Source organism: Misgurnus anguillicaudatus, chromosome 6, assembly GCF_027580225.2.
Source record: "Misgurnus anguillicaudatus chromosome 6, ASM2758022v2, whole genome shotgun sequence".
NCBI classification, from domain to species: domain Eukaryota; kingdom Metazoa; phylum Chordata; class Actinopteri; order Cypriniformes; family Cobitidae; genus Misgurnus; species Misgurnus anguillicaudatus.
This window is the reverse complement of record NC_073342.2, coordinates 4,042,606-4,068,442: the sequence shown is the minus strand read 5'-3', so window position 1 is coordinate 4,068,442 and position 25,837 is coordinate 4,042,606. Positions and strand designations below refer to the sequence as shown.

At 38.3% G+C, this 25,837-nt stretch overlaps 1 protein-coding gene across 2 annotated transcripts; it reads left to right on the top strand.

Annotated features, from left to right (window-relative positions):
- The first annotated feature begins 144 nt into the window (after positions 1 to 144).
- kif15 (kinesin family member 15) lies at positions 145 to 24,267 on the top strand. Of its 2 annotated transcripts, none has more exons than XM_073868376.1 (35): positions 145 to 276; positions 497 to 521; positions 1,107 to 1,290; positions 1,374 to 1,450; positions 1,533 to 1,570; positions 2,084 to 2,181; positions 2,375 to 2,554; positions 3,904 to 4,113; positions 4,685 to 4,810; positions 4,887 to 5,009; positions 5,084 to 5,201; positions 5,326 to 5,408; positions 5,748 to 5,945; positions 6,861 to 7,047; positions 7,225 to 7,366; positions 8,174 to 8,315; positions 8,994 to 9,176; positions 10,182 to 10,310; positions 10,391 to 10,496; positions 10,576 to 10,741; positions 15,266 to 15,425; positions 15,503 to 15,579; positions 15,702 to 15,780; positions 15,918 to 16,004; positions 16,081 to 16,185; positions 16,265 to 16,387; positions 16,468 to 16,614; positions 16,710 to 16,805; positions 16,874 to 17,038; positions 20,305 to 20,414; positions 20,491 to 20,554; positions 20,821 to 20,858; positions 22,809 to 22,941; positions 23,664 to 23,795; positions 23,979 to 24,267. In XM_073868376.1, exons 1-35 carry the CDS (start codon positions 258 to 260, stop codon positions 24,051 to 24,053), a joined length of 4,125 nt encoding a protein of 1,374 aa, XP_073724477.1. In that variant the 5' UTR covers positions 145 to 257; the 3' UTR covers positions 24,054 to 24,267. The 2 variants fall into 2 exon arrangements, with proteins under 2 accessions (XP_073724477.1, XP_073724476.1); XM_073868375.1 differs by having other exon boundaries at positions 5,084 to 5,216.
- The last annotated feature ends 1,570 nt before the right edge of the window (positions 24,268 to 25,837 follow it).

The following is a 25,837-nucleotide window of genomic DNA, read 5'->3' as shown; positions in this document are numbered from 1 at the left end:
TCAATGCAAACACTGCTGTTATTGTTGTCATTGACGCACTTAAGAAATTAGTATGAACTATTTTTAGTAAACTAGTCTACAATCCAGCTGGATATACAGTCAAGAGTCCTCCAAACCCATGCCGCGTGTCTTCTTCTCCAGCGGGCGTCGCTGTTGTGCATAATGCTGACGTCACCGCTCGAGCCCGGAAGTAGATTGAGGCGCCAAATTTTGTATTTACCGTTCATGGTCAAAGTGAAAGATAGACGGAATGAATCATGAATCTTAAAGGAAAAGGTGAGCATTTATTACTGATGATGGTCATTGCTTTATGGACGATATACAGCCGTGAAGCAGCAGTTTATATTTCAGATATCGGTTGCTGTTAAGAGTCGAGCACACTTTATATTGCTGTGTATCTGTTGTTGTTTACGTCGTGTTTACGCTGAATTCTTTGCGCTTGTTCACTTCACTTTTTTCTTTAAACATATTATTTATCTTTTATTTTTTTGTGCAGCGAACGGGGAGCCAAACACCAACAGGTAACGTTAAGTTATATAATGACACACATATACATCACCGTTGTTGACTGTATTGTTTAATTATTCAGCTAAGTTCAATTTTAACATCAAGGCAGCTTTAGAGAAAATACATTTAAAAGCAAACAGTAAAAGACATAATGAAAAGAAATGATAAAAACAGCATCAATATATGGTTTTAAAATGCATGGTATTCTGGTAATTGTTTTCATAAGATATAAAAAAATATAAATATGAATGGTATATTGGTGATACTAACTGTAGTAATAATCGGTTTGTTTGTATGATTGTTAGATTCAAAGTGCTATTATAAAAATAATGTTTTCTGTTTCCTAACCCTCAGAAATGTAACGTTTTGCTGGTTGAAACAGGAATACATTAGTCAATGACATAGTAATGTCCTATATTGACAGGTGGATTGAACTATACAGAACAGTGATTGTGTTGTTAGATATATACGACACGTTCCTGTGCACACATTTTTTCACTTTTATCTTACACTGTGCTTTATTTGGCAAAGACAATCATTAAGAAGTGATTTTGTGGTTACGCAGCGAAATCTTAAGATTTTCCATCCATATCCTTCAGTGATGGAGATGCCATCAAGGTGTTCGTGCGGGTTCGACCGTTGACTCAGGGCACCGGGTTAACAACAGATGGCGATCACAGTTTGTGCCTGACCGTGACCTCTCCTCAAAACGTCAGACTGCACTGCAAACCTGAGCCACGAAACTTCACCTATGACCATGTTGCTGACATGAACACAAGCCAGGTGAGACATTTGGTCTGGATAAATCTTCTCTAGTAGGTGAAGATGACTTGTGAAACTTATTCATGTTTTCTTTTTAACCTCAGGAGGAGGTTTTCTCCAGCGTGGCTAAAAACATTGTGGAGTCGTGCATGAATGGATACAATGGCACGATTTTTGCCTAGTGAGTTGCTGAGTCTCTTATCTTTCATAGTTTTTAAAGCTGCACCATGCTCAAGATAAATGTTTCTGTGGTTTTGTTTTAGTGGACAAACAGGCTCAGGAAAGACCTTCACTATGTTGGGTAAGTACTAAGATCACTACCAAATACCTCTGAGTGGGTTTGCACACAAAATGATGGATGTTATTTCAGGTAAAACATTTTACAAAAACAAGTACTTGCCTGTCTATACTAAAAATGTCTAAAACGCCTTGAATTACAGTGTATGAGGAAAAAAACTTTAAAAACATCAATTATTATCAAGTCTGTTGCTTCTGTCTTGTTATAACAAGAATTAGTACAAATAATTTTTTTTAACGGAACATGAATTTTATTTCTTGTGAATATAAGCAGCACTTAAGCTGAAGTAATGCACATAAGTATTAGGACAGTAAAGACAGCATTGCTATGTTTGCTGTAAATTGTGTATGTTAAAAAATAAAATGAGACATTCTGTACTCTTTTCTCATATTCACCTTTCAACATTAGTTTAAACATTTCTTGACTCCACAGCAAACAAAGCAGTTTTGGCCCTTTATTGTCCCAGTACTTATGGAGGGCACTGTATGTGGTAAATACTTGTGTTTGTGTGTACAGGTCCCTCAGAGCTGGATAATTTCTCAGATGAGATGCGTGGTGTCATTCCTCGAAGTTTTGAATACCTTTTCTTTCTCATCAATAGAGAGGTGGAGAGGGTAAGAAATCTATTAAATGATGATTTTAATTCATTGCATTATCGTACTATTTAAATTGGATATTTGATGTGTTTGTGCACGTATGGTTTAGTTTAAGAACCAGTACCTATTCAGAATGAAAAAATACTTAATTGTAACTTGTAGGCCTCCAGTTCCTAAGTAAATATTGATCTGTTTTCTGTTTGTTTCGCAGTCTGGTGGGATGAAGAGTTTCCTCTGTAAGTGTTCATTTATAGAGATCTACAATGAGCAGATTTATGACCTGCTGGACAGCGTGTCCACCAGCCTGTTTCTGCGAGAGGACATCAAAAGAGGCGTCTTCGTGGAAGGAGCCGTGGAAAAATATGCAGCGTCTGCCGCAGAGGCTTATCAGGTCTGATAAGTTGAACAAACAACGGCTAACAAAATAGGCTAAAAAAACACTATGTTGGCTTTGTCAAGTCAGCATAATTAATTGTACAAACTGTAGTTGGGTTCAAAATCCCAAAATTGGTATCAACATTTTTCAAATATAACTCATGTATTCATTTCAGCCGCATACATCCTAAAGACACACATCTGTCTAACATGCCAAAAGAAGTCTAGGAACTTCTTTAGCAACCACATTTATACATGTATGCATTAGACAGACGCTTTTATCAAAATGACAATCAAAATTCATATAAAAAACAGATTTTAAAGTATATATATATATATATATATATATATATATATATATATATATATATATATATATATATATATATATATATATATATATATATATATATATATATATATATATATATTTTTTTTTTTTTTTGTATTTATAACAAATATATAACTGGCTACACTTAGAGTTAGTGATGGAAGAAACGAAGCTTTTCGAAGCTTCGAATCATTTGAAACAATTGCTTCGAAAATTGATTTAGTTTTTCGAAGCAGTTCGAAACCCACACACGCTGGCGACCCCTGCTGGTCAAAATGGTGTAAAAGCAGATGTGACCAAACATTTTACACTTTTTTTTTTTACAAAATAATAGCAAGATTTTTATTTAAATATGTTTAAAAAATTATTTAACTTAATTTAGACATAGTTAAAAGTGTTTTATGTGTTTTTAGTTTTATTTAGGGCAAACAAATGATTAAAACCAACTACCCTATAATTATGCACGTTTTTGTCATTAAATCTGTCTATAAACAAAAAGTAGACAAAATGGCAGTGTTATTAGTCAGAAGGATAAATGTTTTATGAACTTTCATAATAAAACTGACCCGAGTTCACCTAAAGATATTAGACATGTGATCAACTCCCCCTAGTGGTGAACCATCGGATTTTCGAAACGTTTCGAAACAGTTATGACGTAATGAAGCCTCGTTTGCTAAAATCACGTGACTTGGGCCAGTTTGAAACAAGCTCCGAACCACTGATTCGAAACAAAAGATTCGTAAATCTCATGAAGCAGTGCTTCGAAAACGACCATCACTACTTAGAGTAAAGCTGGAAGTATAAACTTGAAGACAACATTTATTTAATTTAAATGTATTTGTTTTACAGAAACTTTGACCCATTTTTTTTATAGCAGCTTTATAAGAAATTGTGCCTTACGAACCTTAGTACAGTACAATAATAATAATTGATTCAAAGCAAATATAAATTATTCAGTTTGAAAACCCCTGGCTCTCAGTGTTGGCTTCAAACCACGTGTGTCTTGTTAGACTATTTTTTGTGTCTCTTTGTAGGTGTTGTCAATGGGGTGGAGGAATCGACGAGTGGCGTCCACCTCAATGAACCGAGAATCATCTCGTTCACATGCCGTGTTCACCATGACGCTTGAGTCAAAGGAGACAGGACAGGAAGTGGTCAACATCCGTACCTCCCAGCTCAACCTGGTCGATCTCGCTGGGTCAGAGAGACAGCGGGACACACATGCAGAGGGTTCACGACTTAAGGTGCCTAATAACTTCTATTAATAATTATAAGCATAACATTGTAATAGTAATATTTAACCTGTTAAAGGGATACTTCACCGATTTAGCATTCAGCTTTGTATCTGTAGAAACCCGGCAGTATTACTGAATGACCATGTTTCCCTCCCTCATTTCCCCCTGAGAGGAGAGATATCTGCATTTTGGTTCTGCAAAAAAGTCCTCCGATGATGTAATATGACGATTTTTGCATCATCGGAGGACTTTTTTGCAGAACCAAAATGCAGATATCTCTCCTCTCAGGGGGAAATGATGGAGGGAAACATGGTCATTCAGTAATACTGCCGGGTTTCTACAGATACAAAGCTGAATGCTAAATCGGTGAAGTATCCCTTTAATGATGTATCAACTCATAACAATGGATTAACCTATGTGTTATATTATTTAGAGCTCTTAGTCCAGAAAATCAGTTTGACTGTTGCATGATCTCTGATCTGATATAAGTTTGAGAACCCCTGCTTAATTTAAACACATATATGTTAATGCACTACTAGGACTTTAACCTTTTATTTTTAACTCATGTCCTGTGTTTTAGGAGGCAAGCAGCATAAACCGATCACTCATGTGTCTCGGCCAGGTCATCATGGCCCTTATGGATGTGTCCAATGGAAAGAACCGCCACATCTGCTACAGAGACTCCAAATTGACCTTCTTGCTCAGGGTGAGAACGCTTTAAAAACATTTAAATATACGTAGACAAGTGAATTATGTCTGACTGGTGTTGTTCATGTCATCAGGACTCTCTGGGTGGAAATGCCAAGACGTACATCATTGCTAACGTTCATCCCGGCTCCAAGTGCTTTGGAGAGACCCTGTCCACGCTGCAGTTCGCTCAGAGAGCCAAGCTCATCAAAAACAAGGTTCAGTAGCAGAGTTTTCATTATGATGAGGAGTAAAATAACACTTGTTGTAACCTGTATGTGTGTTTTTGTAGGCTATGGTGAATGAAGACACTCAGGGTAACGTCAGACAATTGCAAGCAGAGGTGCGAAAACTGAAGGAGCAGCTTGCAAATGCTCTTTCACAAACACTCATCACTGAGCTCCAGCCAGCAAACCAACAAACAGGTACACACCTCTCACATTAATCATCTCTCCTGCATATTATCAGAAACTTAAAATACATTTAGGGTTTTTCAATGTCCAGTTACTCTTGTTTAAAATGATTTTTTTGCAGGCCAGTCTGATCAAGAGGTTTCCTATAAAGCACAGTTCATTCAGGCCATGCACTTCTGGAAGAAATCACAGGAGGAAAAGAAGGCGACTTGTTGTGCTTTTTTGTTGAAGTTGCACCTGCAGCTGTTTTGTGTGACCTGAGATGCAGATCTTTTTTTTTTCTTTTTCTTTAAGTGGTCTGTACCCTCAAAAGTCAAAATTTTTTTGTTTTTATAATGTTTTAAAAAAGAATTTTTTTCTCTGTTAAATTTTGCTGAACCAGTAATATGGCCCAGTTTTCCCCTAAGTCCCCCGTTTTACAGTCAATACAAGAAATGTAATTTTATAATTTTTAACCAAATGGCCATTCATTGTGTCTTCAACATGTTTAGCTTGTAATTGTGTTACAGAGAGTTTGCATGAGGTTTAGTGTCTTGCTTACAGGCGTTTCAAGAGAAGATTTCTCAGCTGGAGACTGCGTGGGCTCAGAAGGAGAAGTTCATCCAGTCCAACCGTATGATACTAAAGTTCAGAGATGATCACATTGCTCAGCTGAAGAAAGAGCTGCAGACGGGCCAGAGAGCAGAACCAGAGGAACAAAATCGTCAGCTCCAGGAGGAGATACGACTGCTGCGAGATCAGGTAAAGATCATGTTGTATCTTATCACGTTATTTGTTATGTTACAACGTTAATATATTGAGGGTTCCCACGGGTCCTTGAAATCCTTGAAAGTTTGTGAATCTGGGGGAAATAAATCAAGGCCCTGGGAAGTTTTTGAAAATATACATACATAGATGCAGGTCATTGAAAGTGCTTGAATCTATTTTGTGCAAGAAGTTTTCTGGAAAAAAATCCATATTATTCCCTGTGTAGTGTAGGATAATATCATAAAAATTTTAGACTTTTTAAGCACACGTGCTAAACTGTTCGCTTTAAATGTTTATATCTTCTGAATGTGAATGTTGATTCATACCAAAATGTTTTTTTGCATAGTTGCGTTTGACAAATGAAACGTCTTGGGTTACGTATGTAACTGTTGTTCCCTGAGAAGGGAACGAGATGCTGCGTCTCCCTTGCCATACTTCCTGCGTCCCTCTAACGCCGTCTTTGGCAATATTTCAGATAGCGATATACTTCCTGGCTCCTGTGTCACCCTGTTTTTGTCGTTAAGCCTCACCATTGGTTGAATTTGATATACACATTTAGACGCACTTACCCCTGGAGGCGTCTCCAAAGTGTCACCGCAGTGACGCAGCGCAAGTCTCTTGAAAGGGAACTGTAACAATGTAATGGAAAAGGTAACACGACCTTGCTCTCACTTGAAATGTTTCCACCCATTTAGTCCTTGAATTTAAGGGTATTGGACCTGGAAAGTCCTTGAAAGGTCCTTGAATTTGAAGTTAACTAACGTGTGGGAGCCCTGTATAATCCTCTTTGACAGAATCTGTTGACTCTGCAGACTATATTTCTGCTGTTGTATAAACTCATCTAAGTTATGGACTGCAGAAAAAAAACATTGTTTTTTAATGAAAGCATACATTTGTCATTTTGGTTAGGTTGAGCGTCATCCACGGATTATGCGTTATGCGGCAGAGAACTGTGGTCTGCGGGAGGAGATCAGAGCCCTGCGCTCTCTGGATTCAGTCAGATCTGCTGCTGAAGTCGAGCTTCAGTCTTTAACCGCATTGGAGAAAACCTTCTTACAACTGCTGGAGGCTCAGAATACAGATGAGACCGAAAAAGGTGAGAGACGTTTTTCCAAAAACACACTAAAGCAAAAGCTTTAACCAGAAGCATTTTTCTTGGTTAATTATCTTATGTACCTAATGCTTGCACAGTACTGTATAGATACATATCCGTTAAAACGTGAAGCGCAAACAAAGCCCATCACCTGTAAAATATTTGTCTTTTTTTGTGTAGCTCCACCCACTTACTCCACACCTGTCACCATGGAGACGTTATCATCTATATCTGTGGAGAGGATGAAGGTTCAGCTGCTGCAGAAACAGTCTGAGCTCACTGCAACAATTCAGGCATTCGAAGAGTTTAAAGAGATGAACAAGTATGTTACAGTCATGTGACTCCACACAAATCCTTTTACAAACATATATATAAGTAAGGGATAATGTAGAGGCAGCCGGTAGTTATCGGGAAATAAGCCCCGACAGTATGATCAGCCCCGACGAAGCGGAGGGTCTTGTATCACACTGAAGGGGCTTATTTTCCCGATAACTACCGGCTGCCTCTACATTATCCCGCTTATTACACGGCTACTTGTCACATAAGAAAAAAAAAGGACATGAATAGAAATTTGAAACATTTTATATTGGCATATTTGTTTTAAATTAACATTTTTATCCTTCCGAGAAACTTTGCACAGATGCATAAAATGATCGTAATACCTTATTAAGATCCTCTGCTTCATACTTGTCTGTCTCCATTTTGTTCTCTTTTAGCCAGTCTTTGAGAAGTTTTAATGCCCATTCTGTATTTTTTTGTGTGTTGGCTTCGTAGCTGTCGTGCTCTATTTTGTCAAGTTCAGTCTCAGTAAGCTCTCGGTGTCTTGTTGTTGTTCGTTCTTCTATCTACTGTTTAAATGTTTTGTTTTTCCGTACATGTTAAAATTAATGTCAAAATTTTCTATTCTTAATTGTGGTTGTCCAGTGTTTGTCACAAGATGGCGCCAAAAAGTAATCTTTACTGGTCTTTATTCGCGCCGAGCGATTTTAATCGTACATGTAGTACCGGCTATGCGTTATTACTTTGGAGCGGTTATTATTTGAAAAGAACGAACCTGCAAATGTCTCAACTGACCAATCAGAATCAAGCATTCCAGAGAGCCGTGTAATAAATATGTTATGGTCCTCAGAAAACAGCTGGCTGAGTTGGAGTCTGAGAAACGGTATCTTGAGAAATCCAACAAACATCTGGAGAAGATCCTGGAGGCCACTAAAGCCCACAGTAAACAGGAAGTGTCTCAACTCAACAAGATTCACGCTGATACCATTAAGGTAGAGTTAAAATAATTTTGCTTAAATGGACAAAAAATTTACTCTCAACTAAAAAAGAACAATTAATGAGGAACTTGGGGGAATTGAGGAATCAAATATGATGACAAAACATCATTGCTTTATTACGTTTAGTCAGATTTAATATTACTGACAACGTCAGTTGATCATTGATTTGATTTAATTGTACGTAATGACTTATGGGGCATTCACACTAATGGTATATAGTCCCTTAATGTTATGATTTAATGTCCAAATTAAAAACGGTAGCAGTCACGAAGTTGTGTTTTAAGAGTGCATATAATGTATATAATAAGTATACGCAAGCTAGCAAACTATATTATGCTTTGCGTGCCAGAGACGAATGCAACTTCAGTCTTAAGAGAGAACAGTCTGATTTTGGATGTTTGAATGTTCAGCATTGATAACTTAAAGCAACAGCAGGTCATCTACAGTGCCCTCTACTAATATTGCCCTATCCCTAAAATTGTCTATGTACTGTTTATGTCTTTATGTCAGTTTTTGATTTATTTCTGTCAGTTTTATCCATGTTCAGTACCATTGAATGGATAAAGTAAAAATGTAGATATTTACATAGCAGCATACTTTTAAAAATGTTCAATGAATTTTTTTAAATAGATCTGGTTTGAAATAATGTATATGTTAATGACTGTTCCTCAGATCTTAACCACACCCACTAAAGGCTATAACCTGAGGAATCGGGTGGTGCTGCTCTCCAGCCCGGACTATCTGAATGGACAGTTGGGAGAGAATGATGTTGATGACATCCAGAATGAACAGCCACCTCCTGAGATGAATGAGCTAGCCTGTGAGGCTCTTACTGAAGAGCTCAAGCAAATGCAGGTACTCACAACGTATTGTACTATTTATCTGTTTTAACAGCTTTGACAAAGTTTAAAGTTGACATGATAGGTTTTTTATATCAAATAGAGCAGTCAACATTAAAGGGGGGAGGGGTATAAAGCTATTTCATGCATTCAAGTTGAATGGTGAGGTCATGCTGTACTGTAGGGTGTGTCAGAAATACAAGAAGCTCCGTCTTTGCTAGGTTAAGCTGGGGGTGGTAAATTTTCATCCAAGCTCAGATGTCTTCTAGACAGGCTGTAATACGTGCTGCTATCTGGGTGAACTGAGAAGTAAATCTGTGTGTCATCGTCATAACAGTGGTAGGAGAAGCCATGCGCCTGTATGATAGGTCTTAAGGATGTTGTGTAGGTGGAGAAAAGGAGTGGGCCAAACACTGATCCTTGAGGGACCCCAGTGACCATCTGGTGAGGACAATGCACTCCTCCATAACACCCTAAAGGATCTACCTGAGAGGTATGATTTGAACCAGAGGAGAAGAGAACCTGTGATCCCTAGTGATGATTGGGTGGCTAGCAGGATCTGATGGTTAACAGTTTGAAAGTCTGCAGATAAGTCTAGCAAAATCAGGGCAGAGGATTGGGAGTCTGACTGCTTGTTGTCCAGTAAGTTGTTCTGAGATGGATACAAATGTACCTGGATACCTGGTTGAAAACAGCCCTTTTAAGCAAGACGGCTCTGTAACTGCTCTTCAGTATGGATTTTTAAGCAGTGGAGTGACCAGGGTCTGCTTCAATGTGATTGGAAAAGTGCCAGTGACCAGGGAGGTGTTGATGATATACTGACGTGAGTTTGTTTGATATGACCTGTAAGAGATGGGAGGAGATTGAGTCGAGGTGGTGGGTTGACCTAAAAAGTGTATTTTCATCATCTTTAATCAAAACACTATAACTGGCTTTACATCAAAATACGGAAGTTACATGGAAGTGCCATTATGTTTTTAGTTTCCTGTTCTGAATCTGCTTATATATTGTCTGGCTTTAGGAACAGGCTCTTCGTGTTCAGGGCCAGTTGGATGAAGAGGAAGCAAAGAACCGGAAACTGCTCCAGCAAATCGGCAAGCTGGAAGAACAGGTTACCACAGCAACCGAGCAGTCCAATCGTAATGAAGAGGTAGGTGTTTGTAACATGTTCCGTTTATCTGATTGGCTGTTGTTTTGCATTGGTGGTTTGATAATGCACTCTGGCCACAGACGTTTAGCGTTGAACGGCGCTCGCTCTTGGAGGAACAGGAACTTCTGAAGGAAAGAATCAAGACATTGGAGCAGCAGCTTGAAGATGACAACAGAGATATAGATGGTGAATCTTGAGTCAGGTTTAGCTTTTTTAATACAAATCATTCATCAGTATAACATTATGTATCTGTTTGTGATGGCAGTGGTGCGGGTTGAGGTGCGAGATCTGCGGGTGGTCCTGCAGTCCTCTGATAAAGAACTGGAAGACACTCGGACAGAACTTCAGAGGGAGAAAGAAGAGCACGAGAGAGAGACCACACAGCTGTCAAAGAGCCTGATCAGCACACAACTGGAGCTGGACAACGTCAAGTACAAACTTACACATAATTACGGTTAAAAGTTAGGATTTTGTGTCACAAAGAAGGATAGTGTATCCAGCTAAAGACCGGCTCTGTAAATCGCAGGTCTCTGTATTGTAGCAATTTATAGGAGCTATTCATTCAGTACAGTTGTTAGAATGACAAGCAACATAAGTGTTGTTTGATATCTACCACGTTTTGATTTTACAGTCAATTTCCTTTTTTCCTTGTTTTTTGCTGACAAAACTGAGTTCATCAGAAAGAATATTGGATTCTTTTAGGCTACCAAAGTGGCTATATGGTTTTGAAGATTAAGTAAAACATACATTCAGTCATGTGTGTCTAAACTTTTGACCAGCAGCGTACGTTGAAGTGTAACCTGTCTGTCTCTCCCAGATTAAAAGGCCATAACCTGTCTGTCTCTTAGATTAGGACATAACCTCTCTCTTTCAGATGAGAAGGAAGTAACCTGTCTGTGTCTCTCAAATTAGGACGTAACCTCCCTGTCTGTCTGTCTCAGATTAGAAGGATGTTACCTGTCTGTGTCTCTCAGATTAGGATATAGCCTCTGTCGCTTAGAATAGAAGGACATAACCTGTCTTTCTCTCTCACATCAGGATGTAACCTGTCTGTGTCTCTCAGATTAGGACATAGGCTCTGTCTTTCAGATTAGAAGGAAAGACAGAGGCATACGTAACCTGTCTTTCTTTCTCAGATTAGAAGGATGTAATTTGCCTGTTTCTTAGATTAGGACGTAACGTGTCTGTCTTTCTCAGATTAGTGGGAAAGGATGTAACCTGCCTGTCTCTCAGATTAGGACATAGCCTCTGTCGCTTAGAATAGAAGGACATAACCTGTCTGTGTCTCTCAGATTAGGACATAACCTCTGTTTCTCAGATTAGAAGGACATAACCTGTCTTTCTCTCTCACATTAGGATGTAACCTGTCTGTGTCTCTCAAATTAGGACATAACCTCTGTTTCTCAGATTAGAAGGACATAACCTGTCTTTCTCTCTCACATTAGAATGTTATACTTTGCCGGTTTCTTCGTTTAGGACGTAACGTGTCTGTCTCTCTCAGATTAGTGGGAAAAAAACCTGCCTGTCTGTCTCAGATTAGAAGGATGTAAAATCTCTCATATTAGGACATAGCCTCTGTCGATTAGAATAGAAGGACATAACCTGTCTGTAGACGGATGTAACTTGCCTGTTTCTTAGATTAGGATGTAACCTGTCTGTGTCTCTCAGATTAGGACATAGCCTTTGTCTTTCTCAGATTAGAAGGATGTAATTTGCCTGTTTCTTAGATTAGGACGTAACGTGTCTGTCTTTCTCAGATTAGTAGGAAAAACCTGCCTGTCTGTCTCAGATTAGAAGGATGTAAAATCTCTCAGATTAGGACATAGCCTCTGTCGCTTAGATTAGAAGGACATAACCTGTCTGTAGACGGATGTAACTTGCCTGTTTCTTAGATTAGGATGTAACCTGTCTGTGTCTCTCAGATTAGGACATAGCCTTTGTCTTTCTCAGATTAGAAGGATGTAATTTGCCTGTTTCTTAGATTAGGACGTAACGTGTCTGTCTTTCTCAGATTAGTAGGAAAAACCTGCCTGTCTGTCTCAGATTAGAAGGATGTAACCTGTCTGTCTCTTAGATTAGGACATAACCTCTCTCTCTCAGATGAGAAGGAAGTAACCTGTCTGTGTCTCTCAGATTAGGATGTAACTTCCCTTTCTGTCTGTCTAAGATTAGAAGGATGTAACCTGCCTGTCTCTCAGATTAGGATATAGCCTCTGTCGCTTAGAATAGAAGGACATAACCTGTCTTTCTCTCTCACATCAGGATGTAACCTGTCTGTGTCTCTCAGATTAGGACATAGCCTCTGTCTTTCGGATTAGAAGGACATAACCTGTCTGTCTTTCTCAGATTAAAAATATGTAATTTGCCTGTTTCTTAGATTAGGAAGTAACGTGTCTGTCTTTCTCAGATTAGTGGGAAAGGATGTAACCTGCCTGTCTCTCAGATTAGGACATAGCCTCTGTCGCTTAGAATAGAAGGACATAACCTGTCTGTGTCTCTCAGATTAGGACATAACCTCTGTTTCTCAGATTAGAAGGACATAACCTGTCTGTGTCTCTCAGATTAGGACATAACCTCTGTTTCTCAGATTAGAAGGACATAACCTGTCTTTCTCTCTCACATTAGGATGTAACCTGTCTGTGTCTCTCAGTTTAGGACATAGCATCTGTCTTTCAGATTAGAAGAACATAACCTGTCTGTCTTTCTCCGATTAGAAGGATATAATTTGCCGGTTTCTTAGATTAGGACGTAACGTGTCTGTCTTTCTCAGATTAGTGGGAAAGGATGTAACCTGCCTGTCTCTCAGATTAGGACATAGCCTCTGTCGCTTAGAATAGAAGGACATAACCTGTCTGTGTCTCTCAGATTAGGACATAACCTCTGTTTCTCAGATTAGAAGGACATAACCTGTCTGTGTCTCTCAGATTAGGACATAACCTCTGTTTCTCAGATTAGAAGGACATAACCTGTCTTTCTCTCTCACATTAGGATGTAACCTGTCTGTGTCTCTCAGTTTAGGACATAGCATCTGTCTTTCAGATTAGAAGAACATAACCTGTCTGTCTTTCTCCGATTAGAAGGATATAATTTGCCGGTTTCTTAGATTAGGACGTAACGTGTCTGTCTCTCTCAGATTAGTGGGAAAAAAACCTGCCTGTCTGTCTCAGATTAGAAGGATGTACCTGTCTGTGTCTCTCAGATTAGGACATAGCCTCTGTCTTTCAGATTAGAAGGAAAGACAGAGGCATACGTAACCTGTCTTTCTTTCTCAGATTAGAAGGATGTAATTTGCCTGTTTCTTAGATTAGGACGTAACGTGTCTGTCTTTCTCAGATTAGTGGGAAAGGATGTAACCTGCCTGTCTCTCAGATTAGGACATAGCCTCTGTCGCTTAGAATAGAAGGACATAACCTGTCTGTGTCTCTCAGATTAGGACATAACCTCTGTTTCTCAGATTAGAAGGACATAACCTGTCTTTCTCTCTCACATTAGGATGTAACCTGTCTGTGTCTCTCAGATTAGAAGGATGTAACCTGCCTGTCTCTCAGATTAGGACATAGCCTCTGTCACTTAGAATAGAAGGACATGACCTGTCTGTGTCTCTCAGATTAGGACATAACCTCTGTTTCTCAGATTAGAAGGACATAACCTGTCTTTCTCTCTCACATCAGGATGTAACCTGTCTGTGTCTCTCAGATTAGGACATATGCTCTGTCTTTCAGATTAGAAGGACATAAACCTGCCTGTCTGTCTCAGATTAGAAGGACATAACCTGCCTGTCTGTCTCAGATTAGAAGGACATAACCTGCCTCTCTGTCTCAGATTAGAAGGATGTAACCTGCCTGTCTCTCAGATTAGGACATAGCCTCTGTTTCTTAGAATAGAAGGACATAACCTGTCTTTGTCTCTCAGATCAGGACATAACCTCTGTTTCTCAGATTAGAAGGACATAACCTGTCTTTCTCTCTCACATTAGGATGTAACCTGTCTGTGTCTCTCAGATTAGAAGGATGTAACCTGCCTGTCTCTCAGATTAGGACATAGCCTCTGTCACTTAGAATAGAAGGACATGACCTGTCTGTGTCTCTCAGATTAGGACATAACCTCTGTTTCTCAGATTAGAAGGACATAACCTGTCTTTCTCTCTCACATCAGGATGTAACCTGTCTGTGTCTCTCAGATTAGGACATAGCCTCTGTCTTTCAGATTAGAAGGACATAACCTGCCTGTCTGTCTCAGATTAGAAGGACATAACCTGCCTGTCTGTCTCAGATTAGAAGGACATAACCTGCCTGTCTGTCTCAGATTAGAAGGATGTAACCTGCCTGTCTCTCAGATTAGGACATAGCCTCTGTTTCTTAGAATAGAAGGACATAACCTGTCTTTGTCTCTCAGATCAGGACATAACCTCTGTTTCTCAGATTAGAAGGACATAACCTGTCTTTCTCTCTCACATTAGGATGTAACCTGTCTGTGTCTCTCAGATTAGGACATAGCCTCTGTCTTTCAGATTAGAAGGACATAACCTGCCTGTCTGTCTCAGATTAGAAGGACATAACCTGCCTGTCTGTCTCAGATTAGAAGGATGTAACCTGCCTGTCTCTCAGATTAGGACATAGCCTCTGTTTCTTAGAATAGAAGGACATAACCTGTCTTTGTCTCTCAGATCAGGACATAACCTCTGTTTCTCAGATTAGAAGGACATAACCTGTCTTTCTCTCTCACATTAGGATGTAACCTGTCTGTGTCTCTCAGATTAGGACATAGCCTCTGTCTTTCAGATTAGAAGGACATAACCTGTCTGATTAGAAGGATGTAATTTGATTAGAAGGATGTAATTTGCCTGTTTCTTAGATTAGGACGTAACGTGTCTGTCTTTCTCAGATTAGTGGGGAAAAAACCTGCCTGTCCGTCTCTCTCGGATTACAAGGATGTAACCTGTCTGTCTCTTTCAGGTTGGAGTGGGAACAGGTGTTGGAAAAGCAGCGTGTCCTTCAGGACGCGTTTGACACGCTGCAGGCCGAGTTTCAGTTCGAGCTGGATCAGCACACACAACAGATGGAACTGAAGAACCGAGAGTGTTCAGAACAACAAACACGAATTAACGAGTTGCAGATCCTTCGCTGTCCTTCATTCATCTCCCATTTCTTTATAGTTTCTTTATGGTTTGATTTTTTTTAAAGGAGTTGCAGCAGACTCTGCAGGCAGAGAAAGACCAAAACAACAGCGTGAGATCCCAGCTGACTGCACATAAAGAAAGTGTGTCCAAGTGAGTGAGAGACGCAAACTACAAGAATCAAATGATGTTTATGGATTGCTGTTTAGTAATCTATGTGCGTGTTATTCGGAAAAGGGTTGAAGTTGTGTAAAATGTGCGTGTGTGTTTTTTAGAGAGCTTGTGCAGTCCATAGAGGAGAATGATTCACTGAAGAAACAGATAACTGACCTGACAAACAGAAACCAACAACAGGTGTGTATGCAATACAAATGTTAGTGTTTGTGTATGTACTAAAGCCTAAACTGTGTCACATGTGTTAGTCCATGTGTCTGTATGGAAATGTGACAACATCTGTAGATGTCTTTAGGTTCTGATGTGTTTTTGTGCAGTGCGAGGAGATCGATGCTTTGAAGCAGAGTTTGTGTTCAGCCAATGTGACCATCAATGATCTCAAACAGAAGATCGAACAGGACAAAGTAAGTTTACAGAAACAGAACCTCATGTTAGGATTAAGGATGCATAAAGACTTATGGTGTGTGCCTTTGTGTATAGGATGTGGTGTTGGAGCTAATGCAGAAGACCAGAGATCTTCGAAGCGAGGCCGCTGAAAAAGACCAGACTGTGTGTTTGCTACGAGGAGAGATCGCTGACATTAGCGTGAGTATCTGCTTTTGGTACACACAGTTTACCCATGATGCTTTGCGGAGATTGTGTTGATGTTGTGGTGTACTTACAGGTGAAGTACAACACGGTGTGCTCTGAGAAAGAGCAGATGAAGGAGAAGACCACAAACATGCAGAATGAACTACAGGAGCTGCGAGAAGCTTCGGAGAGACGTCTCGCCTCTGACCGCGTAGAGGTTTGTGTTTCTGGGTTTGTTTGTTCCTCAAGGTTTCATCAAGAGCCCAGACTAAGCGTGTATGTTTGTGTGCGACACAGCTGGAGCTGATACAGGATGATCTGGCGTACGCTACAGATGAGGTGGAGAGACTCAGTAAAGTTGTGAATGAACAGACAGCTTTACTGGAAGATTCAAAGGCCCTTAACATAGAGAGAGAGAACAATGTCAACACGCTGAAGGAACAGGTACTGCAGGAGAATTAATGTATAGTCATCAGGTTATTGTTTAACAAAAGAACAAAAGAGTGCTCGGGGTTAAAGATTGATGGATGTCTTCACAGGTGAAACAGCTGAATGAACAGATTGACTTGTTGAAAATGAGAGAATCTGTCAATCAACCTTCAGATGTCTCCGCCACACCTAAAGGAAAAATGCAGGTGTGTGTGTTTGATAGCACTTGATAGTTAATGTAGGATCCATTGTCTGACTGTGTTTGTGTTTTCAGACGCCCAAAACCCCAGTTGGGTTTAGTTCGAGTCTGTCTCAGGTGTTGGAGTGTCAGGAGAGAGAGCTGGAGAGCCGACGTTCCTCCATGATCACAATGGAAGTTCTACTGGAGGAACTCAATGCTGAACGCACTGCCAAGAACCAAGAGATTGACAGATTAAAGGTTACGCTCATACATCCCACGTCATGTACAGCAGATATATGGTTTAATGTCAGAAAACATAGCAATGAAATATTACAAATACAAAAAGTCTAAATCAGATTTTATAAGTGGGTTTTTTTTGTGAGGGGGGAGTTGGATATGACATAAGAAACATTATCACAACCGCCAATTCCCATTATGACATATTTGTATATATACCCTGGACAACAAAACCAGTTATAAGTTGCACAGGTATATTTGTAGCAATAGCCAATACATTGTATGGGTCAAAAGGATCATTTTTTTATGCAAAAAAATCACAAGGATATTAAATAAAGCTCATGTCCAATGAAGATATTTAGTTAATTTCCTACTGTAAATATACTGTATCAAAACTTTATTGATCATTTGTAATATGTGTTGTTAAGGCCAAATATTGTCCTATCCTAACAAACCCTACATCAATGAAAACTATTTATAATATTTATAATGCATACATCTTAATTTCAGAAAATTTACCCCTATGACTGATTTTGTGGTCCATGGTCACAAATAATGAATAGTACATAGAAAAGTATCAGAATGTAAAATAAAGTAAAAATACCTGTATCTGAAGTATCTTATGTCATAATAATAATCAGGCAAGTAATATAATAATAATAATATAATAATAATAGTCGACCGATAGTCGAATCATCTATGTGTGTGTGCATGGGTTGGGAGGAGGTCAGACCAGGTACAAATTGATCTCTTTTATTTTCTTTCCCAAGCAGCACACATAAACAACTTTCTGATAAAGTGACCAAAACTGTCTTTCAAGTGATGAATATATATAATGCCGATAAATATTCATATTATTTTCACAATAAAAAACTCCCAGACCGCGGACATCTTGTCTTTGCGCTAGACTAGCATACTCTTTTTAAGCCCGCAACACGTGTCATCTTCGTGCTATGTCACAGAAAGCACCAATCGAAACTTCACATGGCCAGCAATGAGCAAGTGAAGTGGTTCAACAGCCAAAATAATCCATCATTTATCGGCCTAATTTTGCTATCAGACCGATAACCGATAATATTAAAAATAAGCAGTTATCGGCCGATATATCGTGCATCCCTAAATTGCATTTATATATTTTTAAGGTAAAATGTAAGGCAAAATTTGTTTAATTATTCTTCATAACATATTAAAGCCACGATCTACAGAACATCACACAAAAAAACATTTTGATAACTAAACCTAAAAATATAACAAAGGTGATCCTGCCTCGGAAACCTCGGCTAATTCAGTGTTTTTATTTAATTTGGAGATTAAGCGCGTCAAAGCAGTCATGACCAAAAAAACGACAAATGAGAAATGACAAATAATTTGTGATTGTTACTGCAAATTATAAAAACTAAGCTTTATATACAATTCATAAAAACACTGAAATTAATGATTTTAGACACTATGCGTTATTATTTAGCACAGAAATACCTGCTTGCTTTCACTTTGATCATCTCCATTCACTTTAGATACAGAAAGACCGGATGATATTATTTATTTCAGGAATCTCTTTGCTATCATTTAAAGTGAACACCAACCATAATATTAAATCACAAGAAAGACAGTCAAGTCAGGCATAAATATAGGTTCGGTGCAGATATTTTCCATTTCATCACCGAAATTTAAAGAAACGGCTTGCCTGTTTTGTAGTTTAACTTTTGACAAGATAACCACTATGTTTTTAATACATTTTAAAATCGTAAACCCGTCGAAAACATCAGTTTTTTAATGTTTAGTTTGATGAACTTCTAAATATGAGACGAAGAGCACCTAGCACGTTCGGCTAAATTGCATGCGCAAACATGGCCAGCCAGCCAGCAAGCAATAGTGCAAAATCTATACAACGAAAAGCAATCCAAAATGTACAGACTTAAATTAGATCAGAATTTACGTTTATAATAAATACATTTTTTTAATAAAATAAGGTCAGAAGTAACAAAGTGCAGAACAAATGTGCAAAATGCCTCAAGTGCACGAAAACAAAACACAAGCCAAATAGATAAATCAGATAACCCACAGTGATTTATAAATGAAATAAAATAAAATAAAGAAATTATTAAAAGAATGAAAGTATAGCAAGAATTGCCAGCTTTTTTCTTTTAAATGTAGAAACAAAGAGGCAATGTTTTTTTTTACAAAGGACCTTGAGAATTCAACTCATTCCCCCCCAGCATTTTTTTTGTGATTTTCACAAAATGCCTTCCTGGAAAATTTTCTTCTAATAATATATAAACATACAAATATATCAAATGAAAGAACAGACCCTCTGCTTATAAATAAACAAACAAATATTCTATCTTTATTTGTTCTCTTTTTATAACCTCTTAAATATGGGTAGGTTTCTTCAAAAAAATTTTGAGCAAAAAGCTGAGATAATTGCTGCTGTTAGTTGATTCTTAAATTGTTAATAAATTTGCCACCTAGTGGATTATAGCGGAAATATAGATTACCTTAAAAACTCGTCAGACCTCCTCTTTCCTTCAACTTTCAGAAAGATTTTTTTGTACATATTATTGGCCCCATATTCCTTTTATGGGCACTTCCCCTGGAAAAACACGCCCACATGTCAATCAGAGTGAGAGCGAGAACTACGAGGACACTTATTAGCATCACTGTACGTGACGGCTTTGATTTGAATTAAGACTCAACAATGGCACGAAAGAAGTGTGTTTTTTGGATGTAAGGAGAATAAAGTCTTGTTTAGCTTTCCAAGTAAGCCAGAATTATAGAAACAATGGATATAGTTTGTTTATCCGGGGAAGCAGCAGAGTTTTGCGAGTGCGTTTTGTTTAACGGTGGATTTCTTTGAAATGGGGTGGTCCCAACTGGATCATGAGTCGCAGGCGTTAAGTAAAACTGCATGAAATGTCTGCGTTTTGTTGGCAAATGGCACGTAAGTGCACACAATGTAAATGACACGAGCATGTAGTAAATCATAAGTTATCCAGAGCTAGTGACGGAATGTTTTGTGTATGTTGCTTTGCTTGCTCGTGACTCACTCCTCCTGCTCCCATTTAATGTGATAAATTATAATTTATATTTAAATGATTTATAAACAGCTGAATATGCAAATAAGTTTTGTATTTAATAACAGAACATTTACTGATAAGATATAAATGAAGTCTGTTATGAATAAGGCAATAATTGTCAAAAATAATCAAACATCTTAAGGGAAACACTACTTATAAGTCCTGTGAGATTCATCCAACTTATATTTTGTGTTGGTGTTTGTGTGCATGTAGGCCCAGCTGAATGAAAAGGAGATCATGCGAATGGAGATCCAGACACTGTTGGACACGTTTCTCACCAAACAGAATCAAGTTCAGAAGAACGGCAGCACGAGTCAACAAGAGTGAGTCATTCATTCATTTACTTATTCAATCATGTTGTGTTCACAGTGTAACCTCTTTTTCCTTCTATCTTTATAGAGATCTACAAGAGACCATACATGTATCTGTGCTTCGAGAACTGCAAGAGGAGCGGAAAAACAAAGTATCTGAGAAATGATTTTAAATGAATTAAACAGCAGTTGGATAGTAAAGGAAATGCATATTTGTTGGTTATTTAATGTAATTATATTTATGTACAAAAATGTTTCCAGTTTGGTGGACAGATAAGGTACAGAGATTAATTTTATCCACAGCTGTCACATCTGTCTGTCTGAAAGGAAAATGATTATTGGTATACCTGTCTGAAATCTGTTTAGCGTGTATACACAGCAGGTCTCTGGATTGAATTTCTCTGTTGTCTCTTTTCAGAGCTCCCTAATGTTACAGTTAACTGATGCTCAGACAAAGTAAGTACAGTTTTTTTAGTATTTTTTATTTAATGTTGCTGTGTTGGGTAAGGTTCCTCCAACATACAGAGCGATGTTTTGAAACAAAACTTTAGTGTACATTTTTGGGGAAATCAACCTTTGGGTATTGATCATCTGCTTTAGCTGAACAAGAGAAAGGATATTAATGTATAAAGCACCTTTAAATAAACAAAATGAGGACAGTTTGTGATGGCATAATTTTAATGTTAAAAATGTCAAATCTAGGAGTGAGAGCCGAATATGACACTTGCTCTGCTATATACAGTAGTAGGCAAAAATGAATATGGAAAAACAGAATATGTCTATGTACACTGTAAAACCTAAAAGCCAACTCAACTCAAACCATTTAAGTAAACCGGCTGCATTAGTTTTAAAACACATACATTTGAGTACTGAGAACTTAAAAAAGTTCACACTACTTAAATATAAGTGCATAATTGCACATGGCTCAAGCTCACAGTACTTAAATGTATGTGTTTTAAAACTTAAATGGCCTACTGCAACCGGTTTACTTAAATCAGTGCTTCTTAATTATTTTCTGTCACGCCCCCCCTAGGAAGAGGTAAACATTTTGCGCCCCCCCCCCCAACTCTCCGCCGCGACTGTAAATAGTATAATTTGTCTATAAAATTACACATCTGCAAAACATTGTATCCTTATTAACATTGAGAAAACACAAAAAATAAATATCAATCAACTTACAACAAAGAATAACTTTATTAACATTGTTTTTTAGTCTGTAACAGAAAAGACTTAAAATGCATCAATTTGCCTGAAATAAAAAAATCAATCCTTATTTAAAGTATAATATTTTTTGACCATTTGATACTGAAAAATTAAATTAAATATAATCAATAAAAATAATAAAAAACACAAGCGGCTTATCAGCATGATTGGGGTGTAATATCTTAAAAAATCACTTCCTGAAAAAGTATTTTCCCTGGGGTCTCTCGCGCCCCCCCTGGTGTCACTTCGAGCCCCCCCTGGGGGTCCCGCCCCACTATTTGAGAAGCACTGACTTAAATGGTTTGAGTTAAGTTAACTGTTAGGTTTTACAGTATATGGCTAGTAATACCTGAACTTCCAAGTACTTCCAACAAGATTATGAAACTGGACACTCGCAAATTCAACGATTCGCACGAGTAGATTACTCCCGGAATTTAACTTCATATCATGTGAATTTTTCACTTGAGTCAAAATGTTGCGCAATGGGGTTTGTACTCCCCATAAAACACGTCTTCGATTTCAACTATTTGCATGAGTAGATTACATACAAAGTCATTGCAAAGATACGAATAGACATGAATTCGCCGGGGGTGAATGACACAAATTGGGATGCTTGATTGCCGCAAAAAAAAAAACATTGTTATTCAACTCAAACGCGTCTTCGCTCAAGTTGAAAATATTTAATTTGAGCCAAAAATTCCCATGACATGAAGTTAAATCGCGCAAGTAATCTAGAGCGCGGTGCTTTGTGTTTGGTGTGTGCACACCCTGAGGCAAATAGTGCGTGTTATCACAGCAATCGCACCACCTAATTCACGTCATTCGCATCGCCCTGCGTCTGTTCACATTGAATTTGTATATCGTCTACTTACGCAAAAATTGTTGACTTTGTATGCAGTCTACTCGCCCAAACATTGTTGACTTTGTATGCAGTGTACTTGCGCAAAAAACGTTGAATTTGTATGTAGTCTACTCACGCAAAAATCTTTCACTTTGTATGTAGTCTACTTGCATTTTCTTTGCGTACTTTGCGTCTATTTACTTCTTTGCAATGACTTTCTGTGTAATCTACTCACGCATTTGTTTAATTCGCGTTTGGTGTGCACACCCCATTAGAGTTTAGAGATCCCCTGGCCGCGTAATAGTAGCATTGTATTTGGAGAGGTCACTGAGACTCATTGCGACTCTGTGTATGTGTTACAGGTTGCAGCGTAATGAGGTCACACTTGCCCAGTCTCAAACATGTGTGCAGGAACTCACCACTGAACTCAGGAATCGCTGTTTGGAGCTCAGAGATCTGCGAGAGAAAGACCAACAACAGGAAAAACTGCAGCAGGTCAGAGAGAGGAAGTGACTTCACTTAAAAATCTGATATTGTTCACTCTTATGTCATTGAAAACCATATTAGAGTTTAATGTGATAAATAACAAAAAGCAATATAAGAGTGTCCTAAAAGTACCACATGTACTGTGAAATCGTATTAAAGGCGCTCTAAGCGAATCTGTGCGACGTCACTTTTTGTTGATGTTTGAACTGTTTTCAAACAAACGGAGCGTAACTAACTCCTCCCCCCCTTCTGTGCTTTCATGAAGGCGCCCAACCCCCATCGCCAAATCCTTCTTGTCGTTTATTGGCTGGAACACTTTGTTATGTTTCGTGGTGATAGGTTTGGCCACTGTGTTGATATTGCCGTTTGTGGAGCATGGGCTGTCTAGAGATTGCGTTTTTTACAGTTTGATCAGCGAAAAGGCAGCAATCAGATAGTGAGGAGATGTATGTAACAAAAAATGTTTTATGGTCTAAAACGCGTTAATTCGCTTAGAGCACCTTTAATACACATATGTGCTCTCTTTAATATTAGTAATGTTTGTATGACAACTAATATCATTCAAAGTCACTTGATTCAGACTTGGTGCAATGTTTGAGATTTCATAGCATGGAAAAGATGGACTGGGAATTCAGCAAAATTACTTTTTTTTTTGTTCTATGGGGGGAGTAAATAACAGAATTTAACATTTTCCTTAAATGGTTAATTTGAGCTCTTGTGATGTCATACAGGAAGTTGAGGTACTGAGGAAGCAGGTGGATCATCTGACTGAGGAGAATGGGAAACTGTTGGGTCACCAAAACCCCAAGCAGAAAATCGAGTACCTGGTCAAACTGAAGAAGGAGATCACCAAACTGCAGGAGGTCAGACTGACATAAATATATAGATATGCACAGAAGAAACTTTAGATGTTCTTTACTGTTGTGAATCACAGAAATATAAGACACATACAGCTCTTGTTTGTGATATTATTTAAATGAGCAATGAAACTGAACTCTACCATATCTGTAAAAGTTGCTGTTTTAAAACTGTGTGTCTGATTTCAGGAGAACGGCAAACTCAGACAGTGTCTTCACATGGAAGAGATTCCTACAGCAGGCCTACAACATGCACACCCTTGACATCCTACATTCTTTTTATTACTAAATTAGATTTAATTTTAGTTTTTAGATCTTACATCTGATGTTTTTGTCTTATATTTGTTTTTTAATTTTTTTTTTAAGTTGACAAACAAGATGGCTGGATATGTATGTGAACGGTAGCTATTTGTACTTGTAATTATTTTTCTATGAAATGTTTCTATTAAAGCTATCCAAGTAAACATTTTTACATGAACTTGTGCTGCTCTTGTTTATTTTCTCTTCATTTTGCAAATGACTGGCAAAGCATTGTGTAAGGTAAGAAGATCGAAAGACCAAACATTTATGAATAAACATGTATGTGCACATGTTATTTTAAGTTTGGTGTGGGTATATATATACAGGTAGGTGAAGTGAATAACATTATTGTTTAAATGGCACCTCTCTGTGATTGTGAGACCTGTGAGTAGAAGTCCCGCCTTTAAATAAGATGAGCCAATCATTACAGACTGTGTTGGCTCTGTACAGTGTTGTGAAATGGTAACTGCAACATTAATGAAATTGTTTTAGCACATTTTGAGAATTGTTTTATTGTGACCTTAGTGGTTGTGATATGGGATTTGGTCTGGTATAACAAATATAGCCACATATTTAGTTCAGAGACTTTAAGAGATGTTGTATCAAATGTGGCCAGCTTGATATAAGTGAATATATTTTGGGATAAGACGACCTCATTTAAAGAAAAGACTAAATAAGTCATGACATTTGTTGCATGAACTCTGGGCATTCTTCATGATGATATACATTTATTGCCAGTCACACAATGTGTGCTTTGTTTTATTCAAATCCTTCACATTCAGTCTTATGTATATAATACAGCAAAATTAAAGTACAAACAGTACGCTGAAAAACTGTCTTGCTGTCTTATATTCATTATTCTTGATCTCTATCTGCCTCAAGGTTAAAGGCGGGGTGCATGATCTCTGAAAGCCAATGTTGACATTTGAAATCATCTTAACAAACACGCCCCTACCCCAATAAAATCTGGACCTTCTTTTGATAGACCCGCCTCCACACATACGCAACCCAGGCAATGATGTTGTTTGGTAGACATCTTACTGCAGATTGTCTACAAGTGTGTTTTGGTAGTCGACTCGAAAGCGTTTTTCCAGAGATCATGCACTTTGAGTAGAAAAGTTAACCCACAACAGAGTTCTAAAGGAGGTTGCACACCGGACGCGCAGCTCAGCGCTGCGTCTAAAGCCCAGAATACACTGCAGGATTTTTGCCCTCCTAGAAGATCATTACCTTATCACACTGTGCGACACGTATCGTTTTAACTCGGGTACGAGAGGCATGTAGACTGTACGATGATGACACGGAAGCTTCGGCGGGTGTCACACGTTGCGCAATGTCACCAGCATGCGCTCGTGGTAAACAAACACCGGCGCGCAGGTTGTAGCAGCAAACACACTGTGCGGTGATCATGCCAAATTTCTGACACTGTCAGAAAACTATCGTAGGCTATCTTTGGACGCAAGACCGGAAAACATCCGTCTTTGAACCTCTCTCATTGTACAACATAGGACCACGATCACAGAAATCGTGACGATCGTTTCACGATAGCAATCTTTCGTCTGGGACAGCCAATAATCGTGCAGCGTATCCCGGGCTTAAGACAACTCGGAGGTATCGTAAACCGGAAGTGCACATTAAATAGCGCAAGCTTAGTCAGATAGCGTTTACGTCAAAATATACATTAGCAGTCAATGTTAATCGTTAATGATTTATGACAAATATGATGTTATTTAATGTTAAACTATGTG